At 35.5% G+C, this 21,533-nt stretch overlaps 1 protein-coding gene across 1 annotated transcript; it reads right to left on the bottom strand.

Annotated features, from left to right (window-relative positions):
• Positions 1–3,352: 3,352 nt before the first annotated feature.
• LOC131070377 (heterogeneous nuclear ribonucleoprotein 1) lies at positions 3,353–6,182 on the bottom strand. Its single transcript, XM_059218460.1, has 6 exons — positions 5,925–6,182; positions 5,780–5,820; positions 5,066–5,229; positions 4,845–4,944; positions 4,389–4,558; positions 3,353–4,071 (listed from the first exon to the last, which is right to left on the bottom strand). The coding sequence occupies exons 1-6, from the start codon at positions 6,077–6,079 to the stop codon at positions 3,553–3,555; spliced, it is 1,149 nt and encodes a 382-aa protein (XP_059074443.1). The 5' UTR covers positions 6,080–6,182; the 3' UTR covers positions 3,353–3,552.
• Positions 6,183–21,533: the final 15,351 nt, after the last annotated feature.

The following is a 21,533-nucleotide window of genomic DNA, read 5'->3' as shown; positions in this document are numbered from 1 at the left end:
AAGCAAAAGAGAAAAAACCTAAAAAATAGTTGTGACCTCTTTAGCAAAACATATACTTTTTCATTTGTAGAAGACAAATGAAGCAGATTTATGTGTTTACTAACTTGCAAAAAGATTCCAAAACTCATGGGAATTGGACCTTTTACCTACTAAAATCGTCTGTGATTTAACCATGAGAGCATAATTAAATCTCAACAAACTTGTGACAGTATAAATCAAGATGATTTAGCAGAAGTTCAATATGAGACCACTCCTTGTCTCATGACTGAAAATTTGGTTTAACCAGCCAAAACAACTTCAACATCTTCTTACCTTAAGTAAAGAATCATCTCCAAAATAGAATCTTAGCAACAAGGTTCACTGACAATTGCAAAAAAATGAAGAAATCTGATACACAGCCATTTTACAAGTAGTTAACTCCCCATGCAAGATACTTCATCGTGACAAAACCAACATATTCCTTAATACAGTGTTAATAACTTCACTTTGCAGTCATGGCCTCCATCCAAAATACCATCTTCGTATATGAGACCAACAAACATTCATCGCATGGAAAACAAGTACCTTCAACATTTATAGGTGATATCATATCCGTTCTTCCATACTTCACCACTAATTAAACTTGAGACGTAAGTTCAAAAAAACTACCAAATGACCAGTAAACATTTATAATCAAATGTATGTATATCTGCAAACAAAGATTATAAATAAAAGGCAAGCTCTATAGTGGACCAGTAAACCAGTTATAGAAATAAAAAATTATTGGTCAGCTTTTGAATTGCATAAATTTTGCATCTCCATGAGATCTCCAAGCAGGACTAAGCAATCTACACGATGTCAAAATATGAGATACAGTTACCGACAAAGGCCAACACTTATTCTTGTCCCTAGATGTTATTGTGATGGAGAACGGTGTAATTATACTCTCTTGTTTTACACTTACATTCCAGAGGACAACTATACTACTTGCTATAAATTTAAAAACATGGCCATGTAATTCTCTACAACTCTCTGCCAGCACTTTTCCAGTTTGTCCCAATAAGAAATTTCATGATATAGTTAAGGCTAGAGATAGGCCCAACGAGAGAGCAGCTCACCCACTCCATAGATAGGTAAGCCCCTTCCAGCTAAAACCATCCTCTCTTCAATCAGGAGATAGCTTTACTACTGAAGGGCCTCAAAGCAAAAGCGATCAATTGGAGCCTTTCCAGTTTTTTGACTACAATCAGTGTATGGCAGATGTAATAAATTTATCCACAGGTTATTTTACAGATAAAAAACAGACATGGCATCTCTATTATTTGTGGTTCGGATTCCAGAAGATCAAACAGATACATAGTTTATCCCAGAAACACTTGCACATACTACATAGGCTGTGGAAAACTCATGCCCACTATATACTGTAGAGTTATTCCACTTGAATTGACAGTGACGACACGGTCTAATATTCATAAAGACCAACATTAAACTAATCACTACAATTTGTCAGTTGCATAATAGTTGACCATGGTTGGCTAAAAATTTTCTTATTGTAAAAGAATCATTAACCTGTAAACAATTAATACATGGAAATAATAGGTTAAATCAACTAGTGGAAACTTAAACAGAAGGTTAAGTCACATGAGAAACTATTAGAGATAACAACAAGATTAAGTACAGGATGATTTTACTTACCATAATGCCTCATTGTCATTCACCTGTAATCAGCATGCTAATTGCTAATGGTCCAAGGAGACAGTCCACCATTAGCCGCTAATGAATTCAACTTGTCAGAAATATTGTGATTCAACTGCCTTTAATAATTTGCTGCAATCCATGAAAACCAGGTAAAATTTAGTGAGCAACGACAAATCTTGAAGTCTTAAGAAGAAGACATAGAAAGACAATAACAGTTCCACTATGCTTCACATTGAAATGCACGGTAATTTATATGTGTTCATAAAAAGAATTAGTCTCGAAATGCTCAACATGGACACAAACCAGCACTCCCAAGTTTGTAATCAGATAATAATATACATACAAAATTCCAAACAAAAAACAAGTACAATTCTGTTAAAGAACTTATTAATAGATTAAATTTCATCATAAAATCCATATAGGATGCATTGAAACTCTGCTAATGCATTCTAACAGTTGTTTTGAGCTTCTACAAGCTAATACCACTGAAATAACAAACTAAAATCTTAATCTATACCTGAATAGGGAACTAACCCTGCTCTAGAACTGTATCTTGGTTTGTTCAGCAATCCTCTGTAGCATCTACCGGTTAAATTTCCAACAAGAACCCATTCCCGTGTATTACTAGCTGTACACTACTTGCTGATGCTGTGTATTTCACGACCTGGAATCTAACCTGCAGATTTATTGCTACGGGAACAAAAGCTAAATAATTGTATCCAAATATTTTGATCATAACCTATCCTTTCTGAATTTACTTTCACTGGATATCCAGACTAGGTAGGCATTTATATTGATGTACACTACTAGACAGTGCCAAGCATATCTACCATAAAATTTAAAAAACAATTTTCAAAGGCAGTCTGTTACACTTATTACTGAACCAAAAAATGCAAACTATGGAACAAAAAACTACCACTGACATCTACAAGCAAAAAACCACTATTGGCAATATCTACCAGAAAAACCTTTTGTTGAGTACTTAAGCACTAGCTTCACGCAACACCCCTTAGTACAAACATAATCTATGAGATAGAATGAAATACAAATATATAAATATCCACATTCATCAAGTTAATTGAAATCAATATTAATAGACAGTGGTAATAATATTTTAAAATTCATATAAATTGCATATCAGGCATTGCTGTAACCGCAATAATGCCTGTATGATTGCACTTGAAAAAATGAAAATATTCATTTAGTCAATCTACCCAAATATGTAAACAACTAGAACCAACATTATATATACATAGTCAGCCTTATGTTTTTATAATCCAACAATCAATACCATTTTCTGATACCATCAAATATATAAACATTACAAATCACAAATCATCACATAGATTAAATTTAATGCCCTCTACAAGCATTAAATTGAATAGTGATAACTAGAGTATCGTATCTAATACAATCAAGCCAGCTATAATCAAAATAAGCAAACTAATCTGACCATATTACAAGTGTTTTACAAAATGAATGCATTGCATAAGAAATAGAAAACAAATGGAGGCTTTCCTGTTACCAAAATTATCCATATACTTCCTAAATAAAAGATATTTTCTTCTAAAATTATAATGAAACTCAGATGGAAATTACCACCTAGACATAAGGGCACATTATGCCCTAGAAAATTATTAAGTTATTTAGATTTGTTAGAATTAAAAACTTTAAATTACCCAAAATGTGAAGAAACGTTCTATTGAACAGTTCAAAATTAATTAGTAAAACTTCTCCACTTGCAGAAGGTACTGACCTTCAACAACATAAGTAAACTACAATTGAAAATGTTCATCACAAAACCCAACACCAGCAGCTTGCTTGATGCTGTAAAATGGAACAACGATTACATATTCTTTAGAACCAGTTGCCATTCTACCTTGCATATGGGTGATAACGGCCATTGCTACTACCCCCATACGCACCCCTACCTCCCCCATAGGAACCACCACTACCATATGGACCACCAACCCGAGAGTCAAAGCTGCCACCATAGCCACCACCACCACTGTAGGAACCATAAGCATCAGCAGTGGCACCATAGCCACCCATCATTCCACCACCATAGCCACCATAGCCTTCACCAAAGGAGCCAATCTGACCTCCATAACCACGAGAAGTGTCTTCTCCATAGCCTCCTAGACTGCTGCCACCGTAGCCTCCATAACCCCTACCATATTCAGGAGCTCCATACCCGCCAAAACCTCCAGCCCTACCACCATAACCTCCTCCTGCCCTATATGGATTGCTTCCATAAACTGGTCCTCCAAGCCCACTATAACTATCCCTGAAGCCCCCAGCAGGCCCAGGAAAATAAGGAGCCCTACCATCAATCCCAAATGCAGGTCCAGCATCAGGCAAAGGTTTCTTAGGTTCAGCTTTCTTGATCTCCACCTACAAAAATTAAAATTAAAAGCCTACATCATGGAATGAATTGAGGATGTCCTGGAAGTACTTCAAATATGTCAATCTACCTAAGAAACTAGGGTGCTTATGTTGATGAAATCGGAGTAATCTATACGTGTATACAACATCAAAGGCAACAACCTGTTCAAGGATTGCTATTAAATCCACCTCCTCCTACCCAAGATAAATACAAGCAAATCTAATAACACAAACTTCGAAGAATACCTGATGACTGTACCAAGCCCACCTCCTACTTACCATCAAAATTTAAAAAAACCACTAATGACACAAACTTAGATGAATACCTGCTTTCCACCTAGCTCAAACATTCTGCCCTGAGACATTATCTCTTCTACAACCTGCTCGCTTTCAAAGGTTACAAAACCAAAACCCCTGGAGCGACCAGTACTTCGATCCTGCATAATTTGATGTTCTACAATCTTGCCAAACTTGGCAAAGTATTCCTTGAATTCATCTGTAAGATATAAAACCAAGCTTAGCCTAGCATTCTAATTACTGTTCCCCATCAAATAAAATAGACAAACTAAAACCAAACAAGTGATTGCCCTAGGTCAGGACTGAGGTCACTGGAGAACCAGTGTACATAGAGTTTTAGTCCATTGTTAACATGCCTAAGAACTGTTATTGAACTACTTTACTGACCACATCAAAAAAGAACCATTCCAATCAATCATACCAAAGACGTTAGCAGAAAATTAATGAGAAAGCAAAAACTGCGGCTTTCAGATTTGGGAACCAACCCTCCGTAATTGATGTTGGTATGCCACCGACAAAAATTTTCTTTGTCTTGGGGCCCTTGGAAGTGGAGTTGCCTCTTGGAATTGTTCTCTTAATCTCCACCTGTACAAAACCCACACACCATCAAACCCCACACACGAGAATATCATGCCAACTAACAAAAATTAAATAATACCTATTACAAATCACAAAACATATTTTGAAGGCTAATCCCAAATCTTACCGTCCTTCCATCTAGAACATGCTTGTCCTGAATGACCTTGTCTACAACAGAAGGGTCAGCGTAAGTCACAAATCCAAATCCACGAGGCTGTCCAGTGACACGGTCCTTCATAATAACTGAGTCTGTTAGCTCCCCATACTTGCTAAAATGCTTGGTGAAAGCAGCTGCAAGAGACAGATAATCACGTTAGAATCTAACTCATATAATGACTCTAAACAGATAATAGAGATAACTACATAAACGAACAGACAATAACAAATATCAAACACAAAACTATAAAGGTCACATATAATAGAAAAAAAGTCAGAACTCTAAACTTCCAAATGGATCCTTTAAAGGATCATTGTGTGAAGCAAAATGTAAAATACCCTTTAAAAACTGTTGACCAAAAGTTCCAATGATCCATAAAATGGGTAGTTTGTTGAAGTATATACTCCAATAAACTGATGCTACTAAGAGATACTAGTAACATTCCAAATCAGTCAAAGAAAGAAACCGTGGCGAAGCACACCATTTAACAAATAAAGCTATGGCCACAAGCACAACAGTCCCTAAAAATAAGAAAATTTAAACCCTAACTAAGACTCGCGCAAAAGCTCATCAAAACCCTTAAAACCCCGGACACAAAGACAAATTAAAAAATGTCGCAGATAAATCCACAAAAAGAACATAAACACACAAGAAACAAAACTTTTTAAACAACAGTTAACATACCTGGTGTTGTATCCCTTGACAGACCTCCAATGAAGATTTTTCTGGCCGACAAACAGAACATAAACAGAGTAGATATATTAATTAAACTATTCAAGGTAATAAAATCTCTAAACATACATAAAAGAATTTGCAAGTAAACACTGACCCAGGACTAGAAGTGTCTTTGTCTCTGGAAGAAGCGTTAGTCTCATTGTTGTTATTGTTGTTTTCTTCTTGCGAATTTTCAATGGCGGCATCATTGTTATCTGCGGCAGAATCGCCATTGGAAGAAGGTGATCCGTTGTCCTTCGAAGAACCCATGGCTTCCCTCAAACAACACTAACCCCCTCGCCTCTGTGTGTTAAACGAAATGGTGTCGAATTCTAGGGTTTGCTCGATTTAGAGATCTGTGTGTATATATACGGAAGGTAATGCACTATTTAAAATATAATATTTTTAAGTTCATTGATCGAGTTATTTGATACCCCCGTAGATCGGTTGAGTAGGTCGGCTATTCAACCCCAAATAACCTTAATTTTAAGCTTCCATACCTAAGAGTGAGTATTACCTAAGAAAAGGGAGGTTCTTTCACATAGCTGAAAGGTTTTTATTAGAGAACAAGTGTAAAGTATTCTTTATCTACGGAATATTTTGTTATCAAAAAAGTTTAATAAATAAAAATTATAAATATGTATGAATTGTCATATTTCAAAAATTTAATTAATAGAAGGTGGGTTAGTAAGAGTATGTACATCAATACATAAATAACTTTTCATCTTTGATGCAAGATAATTAGTGGATTCAATATATTATTTTGGACGAAGGAAGATGGTGGTGGTAGTAACAAACTATAAGCATAAGTGAGGACTAATAAAGATAAATGAATGTCCAATAGAGCTACAATGAGCATGTAAGCTAGTGAATGAGGATGATCCCAATTGGCGTTTGAGACATGAAATTTGTGATCATGGAATCAAGCCTTCAAACCAAACATTGTGGTCATATATCCACCAAATCATTCCAAACTATCCTAATTGAGCTTTTCATATTTATTTATTCAATCTTCATTTTATTCTTGTTAAATTTGTTATCATTGTCCTTACTCTTTGTTAATTTTGGCATAGCCGTGTAACTCTAGTAAGGGAATGTGTTAGCAAACTTTTATAGTTTCAAGATAGAAGTTTAAATAGATATTAGGTAGTTTCTATATAGCTAAATTTAATCTTGAATTTTTACCTTTAACATTTTTTTCAACTAAGTTTTTTTGTTTTTGTGAATTTAGCAATACCCATCTAACAATAGCATATGCATTGCATTATTAAAATAATGGGGTGTTAGGCTATTCTTTGTAGGGTTTAGGTTGTGTCAAATAGAAATATAGCTTTGAATAATTACTACTCTAAATCTTTGAGGAGAAGCTCATCTCGTAATCCTTAGAGATAAATAGTTGAAGATGAAGATGGCATGAGAGGAAAATCAATGCCATCTACTAAAGACGAAGGAGCAACTTCATACCTAAAAACCTAAGTTGAGCACAAATAGTGACAAGAAGGCCCAAAGGGTGTAGATATTGGAAATCTGAGTTCTGTTGTCATTGATGTCAAATTTGTTATTCTGAATGAAGTCTAGTCTGGATATGATCTTGTACTATTGCAGGTTTCTTTATCCGGTGTTGTTGTTGAGCTTGTGGTGTTGTTGTTGATTTTGATGCAGATCTATCTAGAGTTGCTTGTGAGTTTGATGCAGATCTATCTAGTGTTGTTATTGAATTTGTGTTGGGTATCTTTAGAAAGTTACATTTGTGGCAAGTTCAATATGCAGGAAAGAGTACTTAATGTCCCAATGGTATAATGCTTTGCATTCCTCTAGATGGTGAAGATTATGTTTTATATTTATGGATATATTGTATGTGTTTTGTGGATATTGCATCATCTATTGTTTCTGGTTCGCAGATCGTAGAAGTTTGTTGTTGTTTTTTTCTAACCATGAGAGTGTCTATTAGAGTGGTCTGAAAAGTGCTTGTCGGCCTTCGAATATGTTGAATCTTGTGCTGCTATTTTGTGGACATGTTTAGTTGGTTCGTACAGTATTTCAATTAAATTCTCTAGTGGTGTTTCTATTATGCAAGTGAGTTATGTTGGTCTATGCAATTATGTTATGTCTTTCAATGTGCTCGATTGAATTATCTTGATTAGATCATACTTTTGGTCCATATATGCATTGGAGGTTGAGTTAGAATATTGTTATGGGTCTCACCGTGGTGTGTGGAGATCCGTGTTAAGTAATTTGCATTAGAAGATGTTTCGGCTGATTGGTTACTGAGTTTTATTGCGTATCTACATATTACGTTTTGGTGTTGACTTTAGAGAATATGTTATTGTATACAACATGTTGGATTTGACTTAGAAGGGTGTATTGTGAAGGTTTTGGTTACTGGGTTTTATTGTGTATCTACATATTACGTTTTGGTGTCGACTTTACAGAATGTGTTACTACATACGACATGTTGGATTTGACTTAGAAGGTTGTATTGTGAAGGATTTGACATGTTGGATTTGACTTATATATGCATTGGAGGTTGAGTTAGAATATTGTTGTGGGTCTCACCGTAGTGTGTGGAGATCCGTGTTAGGTAATTTGTATTAGAAGATGTTTCGGTTGCTTGGTTACTGAGTTTTATTTTGTATCTACATATTATGTTTTGGTGTCGACTTTAGAGAATGTGTTACTGCATACGACATGTTGGATTTGACTTAGAAGGGTGTATTGTGAAGGTTCCTGGAGTAGACCACATTGGGTATTTTTTTGTCTTGGTGGCTTATTTTGTGCAACGTTGTTTACTTTGTTTGTGGTTGACGCTCAACTAGGTTTTTTATGATCTAGCTTGTATTTAAAAAGTGTGGATGCATGAGTTATGTATGGGAAAAAGCATGAATTATTGTGAACTGTATGTGAATGATGTGCAAATAGTTTTGATATTGCGGATGTGCAAAAGTCAGTTTGTGAAGAGCTTTGATGGTGATATATTCAGTGTGACATAAATCTGAGATAGTGGTTGTTGTCAAATGTGTTTACCATGATATTAGTCTCTTGACGCAGAGGTTCAAAGACAATTCTGTGACCAAGAGCTTCTTCTCATGTCAGTTTTGCTATTCTTTATGTTGCTAGAAGATAGAGGGTCTCTTGGAAACCATATTTGTATCTTCCCTTATTATCAATAGCACTTGTTCATAATGAGTTAAAAGAGGCATTAAATTTGTTGGTTGTAGATACAACTGTAGACACCTAAAACTTGCGCAACTAATCATCATTCATCTTCCTATTAATTAGAATAAGGTTTAATTAATATCCATATTCCTCCAATCAACCTATTAATCAAATTAAAGATTTGATTAAAATCATTTTCTTCTAGCCTAACCTATTAATTAAACTAAGGTTTGATTAAGTACCCTTTAGCCATTTAATTGAATAAATATTATTTATTTAATTAAAAACCCCTTTTTCAATTTTAATTGAATTTACATTTGATTAAATTCCTTTGCATTTAAATAAATCGTTATTTATTTGTGAATAGTCCCCACACTTGCAAAATCCTACAAATGCAAGTTGCACCCCTTTTGGCTAAAATAAATCTTTTATTTTATCTAAAAATGCCTATTTCCCTCCACTTGCATTCTCCTACATTTTCCATTAGCATGCTAATATTCTTCTAGAACCCCTCATTAACCTAATTATTCCAAAGCCTAACCAGTGTTAGTATTTATTCAAATTAAAAATACTACACATCTACCCAAACCCACATGTGACTCACAAAGTCACTTCACATGTCCACATCACCTTTGACCGAGGGGTTCTCACACATGTGTGAGGATGCTCTTCCCCGTAGAGCCACCCTACTCTTTCCCATTTTGGCCTGTGTGTCATAAACTCTCTTCCACTAGCCCTTACACCTTTCCACAAGTGTTTCCACTTGTCACCTCTTGGACTTCCCAAGATTTTCTCGCACATGTGTGAGCATATTTACCCTTGCACCCACTTCTCCTTGTGATACTTGTCACAAGGCTAAACCTTCAAACCTGGGACCACATTCCCTTTCAATCTTAGCCCTTGATCAATCTTCAATATTGACCGTCAATTTTCAACCCTCCAACTCTATAAATTGAGCCTCTATCCATCAATCAAGGAGAGACTTTTTATCATAGCCTCGTAATGCCTTTTTTATTCTAGAACAATCATCTTATGCATCAACCTTATAGTCATTTTGCAGGTTATCAAGGAGCTCAATCTGTCATCTTCAAGCACTTAGATCGTCTTAGTTGCATGCTAGTTCAACTTTCATCATGTTGATAGTATCATGCTAATCCTATTTTCATGCTAGCTTAATTCATAACCATTGCATATCAATTCCATAGCAATCTCCATGTTAGTTTAATCAGCACACCTAAGATTTCAATTTGGAATCAATCTTAATCTCCTTTCTTGCATTCCATCTTGTATTTCATTTTTTCATAACATTTGATCATCTAGCTAGGATCTTAGTTGCATTCATTTCGATCTTGGCATATCCTTCAATCTTGTAATAGATACCTTGGTCATAAAACCTTTGTCATAATTAAGAAGGGTATTTTTTAATGTCTCATGATCACCATTGGTCTTATGACCATCAACCGTTATATCACCCTTTTATATCATGTCTTGAACTAGGTTTTTCAACCTTATGCAATCATTTGTTCAATGCCCCCTTGTTTTGATGATAGTCGCAATAGTGCGAGTCATTCCACCATGGTGGTTTGACTTGGGGTTCAAAATTGCTTATGTTTGGCAATGTGACAAGTTTGTTTGCCAAGAGCTCTCGAAATGCGGATTCTAGGGTTTGTCCCAATGATGTAAACGTTCTTCAATATTGGGGAGGTAGAGTATTGGTGTTGCTCCCTTGATTGTTGTTGTTTTCTTGATTGTTTTTGTTTCCTCGATTGTTGTTGTTTCCTTGATAGGTAGTGTGCTGATAGTTGTTAGTTCCTTGATTTATATTTCTTTGATTGTTGTTGGGTGGTGTACCACCTGATAACTTTAGCACTAGTTGCTTGGATTTTACATTATTGGCCTCAACCACACCATCATTAACAACATTCTTATTTCTAGTCCAAAACTTGGACGTGTCCGAGTTGTTGTTGTATTGATTGTTATAGGTGTTGTTGTTTGATGAACTAGCACCTTCCCTAGAGAATTTTAAGGTTCCCTTTTTTATTGAGGCTTCTTCTACTTGAATGTCATTCTCGATTAACTTTTGAAAACCAGGTAGATATTATAATTTGAGTTGATAACTCATTTTGTCATTCAAATTATCTATAAAAATTTCCATTTTCTCCTTTTCAAGCACATCATGTGGGTACCTTGAGACTATGCGCCTCCATCTTTGTAAGAACACCATGAAATTTTCATTGTTCTTTTGTTTTGTATTGCATGGGTCGAGCACGGTGACCACATGTTGGATATTATAAGAGTGTTATGAAATTAATTTGTTCACTAACTCATCAAATGACCTAATAGGAGGTGTGAGTTTTGAAAGCCACTCCATTGTTTGTCCTCCCAAACTTCTTGGGAATAGCCTCATCATGTAAGTGTCATTATGGGCAAACTCTAAGCTCATAGTGAAAAATTCCCTAACGTGATCACGGAGATCACTCTTACTATTGTATTTGTCATACTTTGGTATATTCAAGTTTGGTGGAAAGGGCACCATGTTTAATCTTTTATCAAAAGGATAAGGACAAATGTCCTCCAAAGAGTACCTTGTCGTGGACCCTTGTTGCATATCATGCATATGTTGTTGGAATACTTGGATTTGTTGTGTGATTTTGGCTAATGGAACATTTTCATCGTTGAACTTTTGATGATTGACATCCCCTTGCTCACTAATATTGTCATGATTACGAGTATCATTTTGGTCACGGGTGTTGTCTTGGTCATGGGTGTTGTCTCCTCCCAAGTGCTCTTGATTTTGAGCCTTGAATGTGTAGGTTCTTGCCCTTGTTCTTGGGACTCCTTCATTGGTATTCCTTGAATTCTCCATGTCAAAATCCTTGGGAATCTTGACTCCTTTACTATTTAGCATAAGGAGGTATTTTTGTTTGTTTGATTCTATAAGCCTTTCCATGAGTTTTTGGAAGGTGGCACTTTGTTGGCATTGTTGGATGACATCCTCGGTGCTCTCATTTTCCCCCATATGCATGTATTCATAAAAAGGATTGGATTCCCTACGACTCATGCTTGATTATGGTTGTGAGTCACTCTCTTTGCTTTTTCTGAGATCGAGTGAAAAGGGGCATTGATATGCATCTCAATAAGTGAGTTCTTCTTCTCTTAGTGGGGTTGATATTTATTCCTATCTTATTGGAGTTGGTGGTTCGAGTCGAGCTTCATTGTAAGCGATGCAAATGTTTGGAAAGAAGGCAGGAGTGATTTTTCCCCCTTTTTCAAGACACTGGTTGAATGCTAACTTCTGAGTATAAGCCCTACTTCTCAAAGGCTCTTTGTCAAACTCGTTGGTTTTTCCTTGAAGATATAATCGCATGTGATGTAAGAAGATACGATGTGATACAAAGAGTTGACAGTTAATGTAGAGAAAATTTCTCCTCTTGATAAGCTCCCTAGGACTAAGTTGTTTCTTTTTCAACTTAGTCTTTTGACTAAGACTTCTTCTCAAAATACGAGGAGTAGTCATACAAATGATCAAAATGTTGATGTTGTTGGTTGATAGGGATACTTCATTTTGTTACTCAAGCTTACTAGTCTTAATAGAGGGTTTGTTCGATATGCCCCTATGACAAAGTACGTCAAATGATATGGATCAAGTTTCTCGATATGGAAACCAAATTTGAGAAACTTGAATACCTAGCTAGGTATTGTTGTTGAGATCGTTTGGACGATATCTTGTGATCACTTGGTTTGATATTCCTCTAATCTTGTTGGATGAAAGTCTTGCCTAAAGACAGTTGAAAAGTTGATAACCACCTCAAAAGGTGCTTTGTTGGATTTGAAAATCTCCCCCACTATGATTTCTCTTTGTTTGAACTGATTTTTGAGTTGGTTGATTGATATTTTTCAAAGATATTTTAACATTTGTGACAAGAATACATAGCACACATGAAGACAATGGTCATCCTAATGCTAAACATTTAGTGTATGTTCTTTGAGGATGTGTTCAAATCCCTGATGTTTTCACTAGTTTGGATAAAAATAAGACACACCAAGTAGACTCTTTATTCAGGGGTCATTGACAATACCATAACCCACAACTCGATACTCCTTTAGCTCAAACAACTGTGTCACCCCTAGGGGGCGCCCATTTTTTTGCCTTTTTCCAAAAATTAACCCAAAGAGGATTGCTCCTCAATTGAGTAGTTATCTTGGGAGATGTAGGGTGAGTGATCTTGGGGGCGGATTCTTCCCCACCCTTGCACTATGATATTGCCAATATATGGCAACTGACTTGGCTCAAGGTTTCTACTTCTATGGTTCATAGTAAAGGTTTTGTTCGGTGCAGTAAATGATAAACTCAATCAAGAGACTTCCCAATTTTTAGAACAAAGGCTTTTCGCATCACAAGGATACTAGGGGAAGGTTATCAAATACACATTGTCGTTGGAGGGGATTTTCATCAACCTCCACATTTGATTATAGTGGGTTGGTAAACTTGGCTTTAGTCATTGCCCACTTGGGTCATTCCCTTCTCACTAGCCCCCTCAAGGCATTCAGGAAGGTAGGCCCTCTAAAGGTTTTAAATGCTTGAAAGTAAATAAAGCATGAAAAGAGTGGGTTTGGCTTTTTGGTCACCCAATTAAGGGGAGAGCATATACCTACCACCCAAGACAAAGCACACAAAGTTCTTTTTATCCTTTCAAAGCAATTGTTTTATAAGTCCTAAATGGAGATGTTTCTCCAATCAAACATGGTGTTCTTTTAGTCCCACGTAGCAATGATTTTCTAAACTAGGAATTGGAAATCCTGGTCAACAAAATGAAAATCGTTGCAATAAAGTAAATCATTTTGCAAAAGGGACAAGTTGATTGTTCTTTTTAACTTGCAAATAAGATTGATTATGAATTTTACCTTTGCAAGAAAATGAAAGATTGTTGTTCTTTTTAGAGCCCCCAAAATGACAACTTGATTGTTCTTTTTAGCCCAATATAGCAAAATGTGCAATTGTTCATTTTAACCCCGATTGTGGTAGAATGGAAATTACTATCCTAGGGTTGATCACTTTGCACCATTTAAAACAAGTGTTAAAAGATTGCAAATGTTGACACCTTGAGAAATCTGCAAACAATTGATCACTTTGCACCATTTAAAACAAGTGTTAAAAGATTGAAAATGTTGACACCTCGAGAAATCTGCAAACAATTTGTTAGGCCTTCTCTTGTGATCTCCTACAATTGCACCTGGTTAGACAATTGATTAGTGTACCCAATTAAAAAAAATGAATTATCAAGATGATTGCAAGAGACAAATAAAACTTACACCACTTATGTGATATGTGCTTGCACAAATTTCCTTACTTCTTCCACTTGTTGCTTCTGTTGTCTTGTTTGAATTTGAGAAATCCTGGAATGAGAGATGAGCGAAAGGATCAAATTTTCAAGGCATTACCCAATTACCAATCTCACCCTCTTTACAATAGAAGCTAACACATGCAAAACTTGGAATATGTTTGGAACGTGTAGAGAAAAGACACAGTTTGCCTGCTATTATTTGACAAAATGTTTCAAAAGGATGTCAGTGGGCATTGGTCCCTCACAAAATAATATCAAAGATAATGCGGTTACAAATTTTGCCTAAACAAAGTCCAGCGAAACGTGTTTCTTTCTACTCAATGAGAAGCTACAATTGATATTGGTTTCTGTGTCGACTTAAGTTTTCACCTAAAAAATTGACCTGCAACTTGTTAGTCCATCGTGAAAAATAAAAGCTACAGGAACTGAAGCTTCAACCAATGAAACAACACGAAATAAAATAAATTATACCTTCATGGATTATGTCTCATTGTGTCCTAACCTCATTGTTCTTGGTTGCAGGTGATTTGCTCTCAGACAAGCATAAGTAGCTTCTAAGATGGCAAGTGTGGAATGGACTGATAGATGATATGCAAAAAGCTATGCTATAAAAATGATTTATGCTAATTTGCTCAAAAACTCTAAAATGCTTAGACAAATGAACTCACGGATGCAAAGATTTAGACTCCTTGTTAACTTAGACTATTGGACATTGGGCTCAAAATGCACTAGAACTCCTCTATTTATAGATTTTTGAGTGCATAAGCTTAGGTGGTAGAGATCAACGGTCATGATTAAATCTTGCTTTTTTGGATGGCTATGAGCAAGAGGCTGAAGGTTGAGAGAAAGGGGAAAGGAGAAGACAAGTGTCACTTATCTCACCTTGACTAAGGGGAAGATAAAGAGAATCTAGGATTGGTTGGAGAATATTTAGGGATGAAGGGACAAGTGGAGATGAACTAGGGTTAGGTGGATAAAACCTCCTCCAAGAATATAGGAGTGTTGGAGCAAATATAGGAGTGTTGGAGCAAATATAGGGAGGTTTCAAAGATTATGTGCATGTACACATTTTATTCATGAATATGGGAGTTGAGATAAGTGGCTCATAAATGATTTATTTTTATTTCATTTTATTGATTTAAATTAGCCGCATGATGAATGAGTTGGCAAAGGTGGAGATGAAGGGTGAGTTGGAAAGTGGTAATTAAATAATCATGAAATTATTTAATAATGGAGCTATAGGATAGTGAATAGTGCACAAAGATGATAAGGAATGATAATTAAATATTTAATTATTTGGCTTAGAAGAAGGGGGGATAATGAATGAATTAATTAAATGTTTCAACTCAATTAATTAATTGAAGAATATTAAATACTAATGAATTAAATAAATTAATCTTTTCAAATTAATTATTTAATAGAAGAATAATCATTAAATAAATATAAAATATTTATTTAATTGTTCATAGCCAACTTTATGTGTATATATTTTGCCCCTCTTTGAAATGATGTTGAAACAACATTGTTTCAAAGATTAAATCAAGTCTCGATGATGCCCCTGACAATGATGAAAATCCTGATTGTGTGCCCCCTCGGGAGATTGATCGTGAAATTATGAAAAATTTGATCGAGTGATTAATCTCATGATAATTAATTTAAATTTCAGCAACTTTGGTAAATGAAAATGTCCGCTCTTTGATTACTTTGATATTTTTCTTGATTTGATGATTGATAGAGTTTGATCGACCTCATAATCGATGAGGGTCAATGATATAAACTCAAAGCTTTGATGATCTGATAGGATAGAGTTTGATTGACTTCATGATTGATGAACGTCAATGATGTAAACTCAAGATTGGATAGACTTGATGTGTAACCTCATGATGAATGAGCATCACTAATATGTGGTCAAAGAGATTGATAGAAATCTCAAGTGAGCGGATAGGATAGTTGATTGATTGATCAAAGTGATTGATTGGATCAAGAACTGACATTTTGTTGATATCATGTTGCAGGAGGATCTAGATGTATTGATTCATCAAGGGGGGAGTAGGAGGATCAGCGAGGTCTACAACATCTGAATAGAGTGCTTCTCTTCATCCTAGTTGACATATTGATACGAGACATTGATTTTTTATGCATACACCCTTGTGATGAGACATGGTTGACAAGATTGATTGGATTGTGTTGATAAAATTTATTGGATTGAGATCAAGTCTGGTTTTAGAAAAGATACATCAGTATAATACATGATAGATGATATTTGGATGAATGATGAAGATATTAAAGTGAAGATTCATGCCAGGATGATACGATAGATATGCATGTGATGAATGCAACAATGAATATGACTAAGTGATGATGATAATGATGCGATGATAATGAATGTACTGATAATGATATGCAACAAAATGCAATGATTAAATGATATGCTTATAATGCAAATGAAAATGCAATGGAAATGTAAAGACCTAAATGATATTGCCATCTTTTCAGTAATTTTGAAACAATGCTTAAATTCATCATTGAGCTTTTAAAACGTTGTAAGAAAATACAAGCAACTTGATATAATGATTCAAGTTGACCTGAGTACTTCTTACATGGATTTTGATATAGCAAGTTCAATACAAGAAACTTGATATGATGAACCAAGTTGACCTGAGTATTTCTTGTAGATCAGACAAGGAGTATCCCCTGTCATGCATGAGTCGGTACATCCTCCGTGATCTTTTGTCGATCACGTCCTTAGACGAGTACATACATTATTAAGAGATAAAGTACAGACAACAAACAAAGAAAATAATCATGTCCCATCATGTCTCCTCTATTCATGGACATCATCAAGTTGCATAGGGTACATGATTAGCAAAAATTGAGATATAAATATTGAATCATGTATGTCGTACATATGTTCTCATAGTCATTAACTGATATAATCATCTTGATTGAATGATCATTGATAATCCTTCATTACTTGTTGGTTGAATCTTTGTATTCTGAGTTTCACGATTCAGTCGTTACAAATGTCTTGATCTTCATTGCCTTGTTGCTCATCGTCTATTTCAAAACCCTAGGTGTTTTTGGTTTTTCTAAGTTTTTGAATGTTTTTGGATTTTTTGAAGCTTTTAAAGATGCAAAGGTTTTAGGATTTTTCCCCCAGTGGAAACAAACTTTATGATAGATATACAAAGGATAATCTAAACCATGGTGGGATGCGATGTAGATATGACTGACTCTGACAAAATCCAAGTGACTACGCTAATTATGTCAAAGATTGATAACTATTGATAAGCTGCAAATTTCCTGCTAATGGTTCAAAACAATGGATGTGATAGATGAAAAAGATATACTAGGATGGATAGATGCGATAGGATGGACATATACGATAGGATGGATAGATGAGCAAAGTGATCTCATTGATGGAAGAACCCACTTTCAGATAGCGACTGTTTACTAGGTTTTCACCATCTAAATTTATTGCATTTTTCCATATATTTGATTTTTTTTTTACTATTTTTCATTGTTTTTGTATATTTATCTTTATGCTTTTTAGGGATTTTGCCGCTTTTATGATTTTTAGACTTTTTCACTTTTTTTTTGGTATTTTCTACTAATACTTTTAAGAATAGAATTTCTTCAAATGCACAGTATTGATAGGCTCATCGAACCAATCACCTTCTGGTGTAGATAATATGTATGCTCCTGAACCATATGTTGCTACCACGACAAAGGGACCCAACCAATTTGGCTCAAATTTGCCTTTATTTTCTCGATCTTGTTGATTGCATGGATTTTCTCTTAGGACTAGATCTCCAATCTAAAAAAATTGTGCCTTAGCTCTATGGTTGTAGCTTCTCGCCATCCTTTGTTGATATGCTTTTAAGTGATATGAAGCATTTTGGTGACGTTCCTGAATCAATTCAAGTTATTGAAGCCTAGAGACTCACTATTTTTCCTCTAGGATAAGACCTTTCAAGGACACCCGTAGAGAAGGTATCTCTACTTCTACTGGTAATATTGCTTCTGATCCATACACAAGGCAATATGGAGTTGCCCTTGTTGGTGTACGAATGCTAGTTTGGTATGCCCATGGAGCAAGATTTAGCTTAACATGCCAGTCTTTACCAGCTTCATTGACTATTTTCTTCAAGATCTTTAGGATTGTTTTATTTGATGCCTCAACTTGACCATTTCCTTGTGGGTAATATGGTGTTGAAAACCTATGTTGGATATGAAATCGCTCACATAGTTCCTTCACATCTTGATTCTTAAATGGCCTCCCATTATCAATGATGATGGTCATAGGGACTCCATAGCGACAAATTATGTAGTTTAAGATAAATGATGATATTTGCTTTCATATCACCAATGTCAAAGGTATTGCTTCAATCCATTTAGTGAAATACTTAGTAGCAGCCAAAATGAACTTATGTCCATTAGAAGATGAAGGATTTATCTTACCCACTAGGTCAAGTCCCCATTGAGAGAACGATCATGATCCTGCCATAGGATGCAGTTCTTGTGCTGGTGCATGGATGAGATTCCCATGGATCTGACATTGTTTGCATTTCTTGGCATATGTAAATGAATCTCTCTCCATAATAGGCCAATAATAACCCAACCAAATAAGTTTCTTAGCCAACGTTAAGCCACTTGAGTATGTACCACAAAATACCTTCGTGGACTTCATTGATAACTTTCTTAGATTCCTCATGTTCGAGACACCTAAGTAGAGTGTTATCTAGACCTCGTCTATATAAAGTATGAGCAATGATAATATAGCGAGATGACTGATGGATAAAATTTATTTTCTGAATGCCGAATAGGTATGGGGGAAGGATATTCTCCTTTAGGTATCGATAAGTTTGGCTATATAAAGATTGATCAGTTCCAGATATGTGGCAAATCATGTGGGTGTTCTGGGACTCAACAATAGGATGCAAGATAGCTTCCACCAGGAATTCGTAACGTTGTTGATTCTCTTGGATCTACAAAAGAGATGTTATTGTAGCCATTGCATCTATTTCTTTATTCTCATTCCTTGGGATCTAAGTGAATGATATTTCTTCAAAGTGCTCTTTAAAATTTCAACCAACTTTTTATAGGGCATTAGCTTGTCATCCTTGGTTTAATAATCATCGTTTATCTGGTTGATTATGAGTCGCGAATCTCCATAAACATGTAATTCCTTGATGGTTCATTCAATGGCCATTTTGATCCCAATGGCCAATGCCTCATACTCTATAGTGTTGTTTGTGCATGGGAATCACAGTCTATATGATTTTGGAATTGTGTGGCCTTGAGGTGTTATGAACAATATTCATGCACCTGATCCATGTTGTGTATAGGAGCCATCAAAAAATAACTCCCAAAATTTTTTGCTAACTATCAGAATGTTCTTAGGTGACTCCATCTCCATGATAGATTTAACTTTTTAAGGGTCTTATTCGATTCGACAAGCTGATATAATGTACCCAAGAAGTTTTCCAAAGGTAACTTTGAATGCACATTTCTTTGGGTTCAATCTTAACTAATATTGCTCAAGCCTATCAAAGATTTTGCCCAAAATCTTCAAGTGTTATTTCCTTGTATGATATTTTGCAAGTATGTCATCCACATAGTCTTCCATTGATGTGTGCATCATGTCATTGAAAATTGTTGTCATGGCTCTTTGATAAGTTGCTCCTGCATTTTTAAGCCCAAGTGGCATGACATTCCAACAGTAGGTACCCCATGCATAAGTGAATGTTGTCTTCTCCTTATCTTCAGGGGTGATTTTTATTTGATTGTACCTCGAGAATCCATCCATTAAAGAAAACATCTCATGACCTGCTGATAAATCTACAATTATATCAATGTTTGGCAGTGGGAAATCATCTTTGGGACATGCTTTGTTCAAATCTCTAAAATCGGTGTAGACTCTTATTTTTTTTTTCGATTTTGACATTGGTACAATGCTTGAGACCCACTCTGGATAAGCGACAGGTCTTATGAAACCCACATCTAATACTTTGTTTAGCTCTATTTTGACAAGGAGAGCGATATGTGGATGCATCTTCCTTAGCTTTTTCTTAACTGGTTTTGCTTTTGGATCTATATTGAGATGGTGCATGATAAGATCTAGATCAAGTCCTGACATGTCTGCATAGGACCAAGAAAAAATTATTTGCCTTTGTTTGAAGAACTTTGTGTAGTCTTTCTTTTCATCATCTGATAACGTTGCAACAAGACGAAGGACCTTGGGATCCTTTGGTGTGCCAATGTTTACTGCTTATGTCTGCTCTATCAATATGGCAGATCTCTCCTGAAAATATGCATGGAGGGTGTCAAACCTTCCATCTTCTGGCACCTCAAGGAGGTTTTCACCATCACATACGTCCTTTATTTTTTCTCTTGACTGATCTAGTGTTGCCATAAAATGGTTTTCAACACTATATCTTTTTCCTTGTTTTATTTCAATTTTGCGACTGGACAATTTGACACCCTCATGACTGCAAGAAGCATTACTTGATTCACTGGTGGAAGATCTCTTAGGTGTGATTGGTTAAATGGCATTAAGATAGATGACTAAGGCATGATCATTGGAAAAGATATCCAATTCAGGGTTTTCAGTGCTTTCCCAGTCAATCAGTTTTGGATGAAGTGTAGCTAGGTCATAGTCTTCATCATCATTGGGTACTTCAATGTTCATGACGTAATAGTCATGATTTGGTATTTAGTAGGTGATGTCATAGATAGAACTCTCTTGAGGATAATCTCTCCCAAGTGCTCTCCAATTAGCTCTAACGAAGTCGGGATGTGTATTTTGCAATTCGCTCTTAAGTGACTCATCATCTGACGTTTGTCCCTCAAACGAATGAATTGTATCAACACATACATCTTTGGTACTGCAGGTTCCCTCTGGGTCAATTTCATCATATTCATTTGTGGGTTGAAGTTGACATACTTATGCACATGGTGTAGAAGATTTTGTTATTGTTTTCTTTGCTAGCTTTTGCCTTCTCTCGAACTCAGCTTCTTCTGGACTAATAGTCATTCTTGCTCGACTTTCTATTAGTTCTTCTATATCTTGGTGTTTCTTGCTCAATGTTTTATATAAATTTGATATTGTTGATCTTCTAATGATTGATTAGTGACTATTTGTGTTCCCTGTGTTGTCACTTCATGATTATTCTCATTCTCTTTTCTTTGTTGTCTTGCATATGCCTCTTTTCTCTAAATAT

The sequence above is a fragment of the Cryptomeria japonica genome, chromosome 3 (genome assembly GCF_030272615.1).
Source record: "Cryptomeria japonica chromosome 3, Sugi_1.0, whole genome shotgun sequence".
Classification (NCBI taxonomy): domain Eukaryota; kingdom Viridiplantae; phylum Streptophyta; class Pinopsida; order Cupressales; family Cupressaceae; genus Cryptomeria; species Cryptomeria japonica.
Note: the sequence above shows the minus strand (reverse complement) of the source record. Positions and strands in the feature narration are given on the sequence as shown.

Coding starts and splice junctions, on each gene's coding strand:
- LOC131070377 (XM_059218460.1), bottom strand. CDS start 6,079: ATGGGTTCTTCGAAGGACAACGGATCACCTTCTTCCAATGGCGATTCT. Junction 4,559..4,844: donor ACCAACATCAATTACGGAGG/GTTGGTTCCCAA, acceptor TATATCTTACAG/ATGAATTCAAGGAATACTTT. Junction 4,072..4,388: donor TTGAGCTAGGTGGAAAGCAG/GTATTCATCTAA, acceptor TAATTTTTGTAG/GTGGAGATCAAGAAAGCTGA.